The following is a 7,915-nucleotide window of genomic DNA, read 5'->3' as shown; positions in this document are numbered from 1 at the left end:
ATGATTTTTTTTTTTTTTTTTTTTTTTTTTTTTTTTTTTGCGGTACGCGTACCTCTCACTGTTGTGGCTTCTCCAGTTGCGGAGCACAGGCTCTGGATGCACAGGCTTAGCGGCCATGGCTCACAGGGCCAGCTGCTCCGTGGCATGTGGGATCCTCCCAGACCGGGGCACGAACCCGTATCCCCTGCATCGGCAGGCGGACTCTCAACCACTGCGCCACCAGGGAAGCCCCTAATTAATGATTCTTATATTGAATTTAGATGTATTGGTTTAGATAAAACCATATTATTAAAATAAATTTCACCTCTTTTTACTTTTTTAATGTGGCCATCATAAAACACATAATTGCATGTGTGGCTTGCATTGTATTTCTGTCAGGCAGCACTATTCTGTAGGGTAATGTCTCATTTGATGTGAAAGTGTTAGGATTTGGTGACACATCCTTGACTTGTGAATGCCCTTCTGAAGGGACAGAATGGAATTTAGTATAGGCATGTAGCTTTCGGGTAATCTGTTAGCTCAGAGATTGTACATCTGCAGACCACTTGGCATGCATAAAGATCCTCCTGCCCCCTACCTTAGGAAAATTTTTCTAAAATATTGATCAAAATTTTAAAATAAGTTAAACTATTTCATGCTCGTGGAAAGATAATTTGTAGACTTTCATAAACTATACTTGGTTTAGTGATGGTAGCTTGACTTGGCTCAGGTTCCAAATCTACAATTTATTTTGTTATTCTGCTAACAAATTAGAAAATATCAATTGCAGTTTGCAGGTAATTGGAATTGTTGGCAAATACGTGATGTCTCTGTCAGATGATTCTGGGTATTCCCACCAAATGGACCTATAAATTTGAACTCTTGCTCACTGGTGACTACTTTTTTCCCCTTGTGTATTACCTCCTGATGCTGAAAGATTGTTTCATCCTGGAAGATAGTTCCAGTTGCTTATCTAATCTATTTTTTGGTTGGATTGGTCCCTGAAAAGTATGTCTTGAGGTTCTGTACATTATTCAGATTTGAATGATTTTTAAGTACACCATTGCTTTCTTTCTCTGTTGAGTGAAAACAGTTATCTGTAGTTCAGAAACAAACCTTGTGTATAGTAATGTAGCTCACCTTGTATTTATAACTTTGAAAACCTGCAATTACTTATGCATTGCTTCATTGTTTGCCAATTCCAGGACTATATTTATTGCACATTTATTAAGTACCTATCGCATGCAAGCCATTGTGCTTCCCTGACTTTAGACATGTTGAATTTGGTGCTAATGGGACTTCCAAGTATAAATATCCAACAGGCCCTTAGATGTCTCTAGAAGTGAAAAGAAATGTAGACTATGTCAAATATATTTATTATATATTTGTACAGTCGTTTGTATAAGAAAAATTCAAATGTTTAACTTCACTGATCTTCAAAGAGATGCAGATTAATACAGGAAAGAGATGCTTTTTAATATGCATTGAATTGTCTAATTGAAAAAATACTCAGTGCTGGCAAGATTGTGCCCCAACTAGGAGGCATGTAGCCTATTCATAGAAATATAAATTGGTTTTGGTATTTTGGAAAAAAAATACAGCCGTGCATGGTAAACATAAGGAATTGTGTATTATTCTTTGATTTAATAACCTCACGCTAGAAAATTTATCCCCAAAATGTGAGCCAGAAGACAAAAGAAAATCTCTTTGCAGAAGAGGGAAGGGAGCCGAGAGTTGCTGAATGGCTACTTGTGCTGAGTACTTTGCATCATCTCACTTAATCCCCACAGCAGCCCTGTGAAGTGTCCCCACTTTACGGGCAAGGAAGCAAGGCTCAGACGGATTAGTACTTTGCCAGTATCATAAAGCGTGTACATGCCAGAGTTCCCACTTACATTAGGCACCCGCCAAACTCAGACTGACCATGTAAGAATAGAAAAATAGTTAAATCCATTATTAAGTGCTATGCAAGTATTGTAAGTGTCATCACGTGGGAAAATGTAGGAAAATACAGAAAGAAACAGAGTATAAAACTGTAGATAAACCATAGTTATTAAAAATTTGTACATAGACTAAGTAGAATAATGACAAATGAAAAGTTTAATTTGGCAGAATTTGTTTAAATAAGTAGTATTGAGATTGCCATAATCTTTTTGATTTTTTAAACATTGTTTTTTATGAAAAAGGTACAATCCAACGTATTTTGTATTTTCAAATGTGTTATTCATCACTCTACATTCTTCTAAAAGGTACATGAGCTGTTATGTCTAGGTGCATCCTCTATTTTGTCCTCATCACCTACCCTTTAACTCTTGAAAATGCTTCCATCAATGTTCATCACTAGCAAAAGCCCTACATCCTTAAACTCTCCTCTGAAATTACTTTCATTTTGTTAAAACCCAAATCTGCATATGCCCTGTAAACACTGCTTCCCTGAAGGCCTCTCAGGTGGTAGCTGTATTTTTTTTTTTGCCCCTGAGTTGAGGGGATATAAATGTCTCTATGGTCTTCATTGCTACCCTGACCTTCACTGCTCCCTAAAAACTCAGCTGTAAATCTCTTGTCATCAGACAGCATCCCCTGCTCCCCCATCACTTGGTACATTCATCTACCAAGCCTAGGATTCCTCCCTCATTTCTCCATGGTTCTCACTCCTGGCTCACTGCCGTTCTCCCCAGCAGTGCTTCTCTCCTCACCCCTGGAGATTTCAGTGCTTACCTGTATGATTCATTTGATACCCCTTGCTTCTCAGTTCCTTTAGCTTCTCACCACCACAATGCTTACCTCCATGGTCGCCCCCTCGACCACAGCATCACCAATAACTGCATCCCTCCGTGATCTCAGTCACATACATACCACTCTCTCACCTCTCTCCTCTGCCTGGTTCTCGAGCTCAGGGCACGGAAATCAACTCCTTCAGAACCTGCCATCCGTTGATCCCATGATTATTTTCATCCTCTTCCCTCCCCTCCCTCCCAAGATGTTGGGTCCAGCTCAAGCTCCATGAACTCCCTTGCATACATCCTGCCTGCTTTGTCCCTCTTTCACGTCTCATACTCACTTGGTAACTGGCTGAATCCAAATCTCTGCCTGCTTCACGCCAGCCCCTGTGCGTCAGGCATTGGCTAGAGGAAAACACACAACTAGACTGTTTGGTTTCACTTTCAAATGATGACCATTAACCTCAAGTGGGAACTTAGGGCTGCCCACCAGACATAGTATGGTATTCATTCTCACTGGACTTTTTACAATCTTCTCTTTCCTTAACCTCCACCACCTCCTCTCTCAACTTTATTCTCAACTGATGCCTTCCTTCCCACTTTTGCTGGAAATACTGAAGCAATAAGAGGGAGCTTCCCCCAGCTCCCACTGAACCTGCCACAGATGAACTCCTGTTGAAGGCCAGCTCCTCCACTCTGACGTCCCCCCATCTCCTCAAGGATGTGCTCCAGGAACCCCGCTCGTCATCTGTGCGTCATCCCCATCGGCATCAAACATGCTGGGACTTCTCCCATCGTATTAAGGAAACAGAAACACTCTCCAGGCCCCATCTCACTTCCTCCCTTTAGCTACTACTCAGTGTCTCTTCTCCCCTCAACACACAACTCCCCGAAACATCACCTGCTGTCCATTCCTGCCATTCCCGGCTCTCCTTTCTCAGGCTCTCAGGTTCAATCAAGCTTTGGCCCAGCTATTCCCCCGCTCATATCAAAACCCCCAGTTAAATACAAGCTGCTAAATCCAACAGTTCTCAGTCTCGTTTCACAGTCCTGTACACAGCATTTGACATCACTCCCCCTTTCTTCTCCTTGAGGCACTCAAAGCACCTGGCTTCTAGAATGGAGCACTTGTGGATTTTTCTCTTATTTTCCTGGCCAGTCCTTAGTCTCCCAGAACTCAAACCTTGGACCTCTTCTCAGTCTACACTCGAGACCGTGGTTGTCATCATTAAAGTGTCATGGCTTTAAATATCATCCATGTGCCAGTGACGCCCAGAGTCACTACTTCCAGCCAGAGCTTTCTCCTGACCTCCACACTTATCTATCCATCTGAGAGCTTTCGGGATATCTCCGTTTCTATGTCTAATAGACTTAACCTGTCCAGACTGAATTCCTGATCTTACCTCCTCATCTTACCCCTCCAGACCTGCCCATCTCGGTTAGTGGCAGCTCCATTCCTCAGCCGCTCAGGCCGGATCCCTCACTGCTTCCAAACCCCGGCCGTCTCATACCTGGATGATTGCAGGGCCCTCCTAACGGGTGTCTGGCACCTTTACAGTGTGTCCTCAACAGGGCAACTAGAATGATTCTTCTGTAACATTGGTTCGATCACCTCTTCTCCACTTAGACCCCCCCAGGTGGCTCCCCATCGCACTCAGATGAAGAACCACAGTTCTGCAAAGCTGTGGACAATCTAAACCACCTGTTGTTTCTCTGACTTTCTTTCTCTTCCTTCTTAGCTTCTACTCACCCCACTCCAGCCACAGCATGCCAAAGACGCACCAACCCATCCACCTGAGGGTTTCTGTGTAGACTGTTGCGTGTGCTTAGAATTCTAAGAACTCACTGCCCAGCTACATCAAAGTCACTGTCTCAGCCATGCCTACTCTGGCCACCCTGCACTCTCCAACCCCCTCACCCTATTTTTAATGGCACTTCTCACCTTCTGACATATATTCTACTGATTGATTGTATTTATCCTGTGTCTCCCACTTCAGTGTAAGTTTCAAAAGGACAGAGATTTTTATCTGGTCTCTTGATTGATTTATCTCCAGCATCTAGAATAATGCCTCCACCTAATAGATGCTTTAAAGAAAATGTGTTGAAAGTATGAAAGTTTCCCTATTTCTGTCTGATGCCCCGTGGATGCATGCAGAGAGATCTGCCTCATAATAGCTTTTCATTCCTTTTCAAGTTTCTCAAGTGTTGTATCGTAAACAGTGTTCAGAAAATGACCACTAAGAAACATGGCGTCATGGACTTGATTGTATATGGTCTTTTATTCTAAACCGAAAGCAGCTCCTCTAGAATGTGGCAGCAGTATCACAAATACCAGAAACGTCCGAGCAGCATAATAGAGCCTTGATATTTTTAGGAATATGTTCAGAGTTCTTCAGAAATCCCCCCAATTATGGATACTTTGATAGTATATTCTACTCTCATGAATTTCACACATGGTAGTAAAAAGGAAAGATGGAAGCTGCGTGCTGCTCCAGATGCCGAGTGGCTCGCTCACTGCAAGGGGGCTCCTCCCAGGCCCCGCCCCAGGCCCCTTGGTCTCAAGCCCCACGTGTGTGCCGCAACCAAGCTATAGAATTACAAATTATAGCAGCTCCTGAGCCCTCAGCATCGCACACGTATTGTTGAAACCAATGATATCTGTGAAAGCTAAGGGCCCACGTATTATTTTATTCCATTGCACATTTAAAAAATACTAATTTAAAAAAAATTAGTTCCCGCAGGCCACTCAGCCTTGGGTTTAGAATATAATGTATGGGGGGGGCATTATTACAACTAAACGACAACGTGACTTACTGTTACAAACAACATGAGCAACCATTTATATAAAACATTAAGTTTTCAACGTCGAGTTTACATTACAAGTAAGCATCCATCAAATTTGTTATTGATCCTCTGGTAATAAACTCTGAAAGTAAGCAAAAAAAGAAAAAATATGTTTGCTTTCATTTTTAAGCTGATTTTTAAATAAATATCCTAGTTCAAGACAACCTTTTGCCATGGTAACTTTTTCTTTTTTTAAATGATAATGCTCAGAAAACCTTTGACAGAGAAGAGTGGGAGTAAGGAAAGGGGATGCTGTCGCCACGGTGACAGCTGTCCAGCGTAAACATCTCATATCTCTTCCGTTTATCACGTATTTCAGGGCAATTCAAGCTGCTGGAACAAGACCGAGATATAAAGGAACCAGTGCAATATTTCAACAGTGTGGAGGAGGTGGCTAAAGCATTTCCTGAACGCGTGTACGTCATGGAGGAAATAACATTCAACGTGAAGGTAGTTCTGAAAGAACCACAGATTTATCCTCACTAAGATAATTTAGCTTTCAGGTTGTTGTGTACACAGTAAGTGCTCATCTGTGCCTCTTAGGAGGTTCCATCTTCCTAATGAGTTGGTGTCAATGGCCAAAACTGGTCTTCTAAGAACTGTGCTGTAGCTGAGCTGACCCCCACCCCAAAGGTTACTACACTTAGTTAGCATTATCTTTGGCTAGAATAACTGTTAAGGCAGATCAAAAGTTATTTTCCTTTTTTAAAATTTGGACTTTATTCCCTAAGATGTAACCATTTTTTGGCCACATCTTCTGAGAGGCTAGATGCTCTACTTGTAAGAGCAAGCAAAAGGCATATGGTAAATCTAATACCAAACAGTTATTGAGAGAAAGAGGGACTTCCAGAGCATGCCCTGACATCAGCATGTATTCATTCTGTCCATATCAGTCTACAAAGGAGGGAAAATTGATGTATCGAATGTTGCCCAATAGGTACTTATTGATCCTTGTTCGTCAGAGGAAAGCTGAATAGTGTTTACTGTGCTGTGTTGGTTTTGCATTCTTAAAGGGACAGTTCTGTCCCCTCCTACACAGTGAGCGAGCTCCTTGAGGAGAGTCTGGTTAGAAGAGGGACTAACCAGAGAAGCGATGCCACCAACCAGGTCCAGCCTTGTTTCAGCCTGCAAACCCACTGCACTTTCTTCAGCCACATCCATGATTACACTGACTCATTTGAGAAAGTGTTCACATTGAAAGGATTTTCTGCTTAACCTCATTTCAGCAGGAAATCCAACTGAGTCACTGTTCTCTGAATATTTCAAGATTTAGGGGGCAGATGCCGGTTTCTTGGAAATCCGCTCTATGTGAAAAACAGATTACATGATATCTTGGCCCAAGAACGCAAGTGTCTTTACAGGTGGGTCGCTCCACCCACGCTCCCAGGAAGCGGGGAGATGCCCAAGACAGCTTCCTTAGTGGAGAAGTGGCCCAATGAATTGGCTAAGTCTTTCTTTCCTCCAGTTCTAAAACACAGCTGCCATAATCTACTTCCTTTAGTTTTATTATTAAAATGAGTTTGTATTTAGTAAAGTTCTTTACTCACCAAATTATGCTTAGTTCAGAATATTTATAATTTTTAACTCCTTCAGTGGCCTGGGCTGTGAGTCCTCAAGACAGCTTGTATTTGTTTACATTGAAGATTTGTGAGAAAGTGTTCATTTTTAAACTTTCCAAGATTCGTTGGCCAGAAGTTAAATCCTATTTCATTAGTGTCTTGATTTGATTTAAATCTCTCCTTAAAACTTACATTTAGAATTAACTAAATGAAAAAAATTTTGTTTAGAAAGCAAAGTTAATACTGCAAAACTCTCTTCTGAAACATTTCGTTTGCTGATAAATGATGAGAAATCTAGCATAAAATTTTTTTATGATTTTTAAAATTTCCTCAAGTATTAAAATCTAATATTCAGTCTTTGGTGGCATATTGTTTACATGAAAGATTTTTAAAAGATGCCTCTAAGAGCTGTTTGTTTGTGAATTTGTATTGAACCAGCAATGAATGAAAAAATAATACTAAAACTAATACATTTTGATAGGGTTTTTTTTTCCCCACAGAATACCATGATTGGCTATATTGATTCAAATGTATATAATAGAGATATCATTTAAAAGTTTAGCACAACAGTGTGAATGTACTTAACACTACTGACCTGTATACTTAAAAACGGTTAAGATGGTAAATTTCATGTTATGTGTATTTTACCACAATTTTTTTTTTTTTTTTTTTTTGTGGTACGCGGGCCTCTCACTGTCGTGGCCTCTCCCGTTGCTGAGCACAGGCTCCGGATGCACAGGCTCAGCGGCCATGGCTCACGGGCCCAGCCTCTCCGCGGCATGTGGGATCTTCCCGGACCGGGGCACGAACCCG

The 7,915-nt window shown here is 41.5% G+C and overlaps 1 protein-coding gene across 2 annotated transcripts in view; it reads left to right on the top strand.

Moving 5' to 3' along the window:
- Nucleotides 1-7,915, top strand: part of GAREM1 (GRB2 associated regulator of MAPK1 subtype 1) — a 222,426-nt gene that overhangs the window by 153,774 nt on the left and 60,737 nt on the right. For both annotated transcript variants that reach the window (XM_024120500.3, XM_024120499.3), the window contains exon 3: nt 5,863-5,993. In XM_024120500.3, coding sequence (XP_023976268.1) covers nt 5,863-5,993 — 131 coding nt within the window. The remainder of the gene's footprint in view (nt 1-5,862; nt 5,994-7,915) is intronic.

This window comes from Physeter macrocephalus, chromosome 19, assembly GCF_002837175.3.
Source record: "Physeter macrocephalus isolate SW-GA chromosome 19, ASM283717v5, whole genome shotgun sequence".
Lineage (NCBI taxonomy): Eukaryota > Metazoa > Chordata > Mammalia > Artiodactyla > Physeteridae > Physeter > Physeter macrocephalus.
This window is presented reverse-complemented; position numbering and strand designations above follow the sequence as displayed.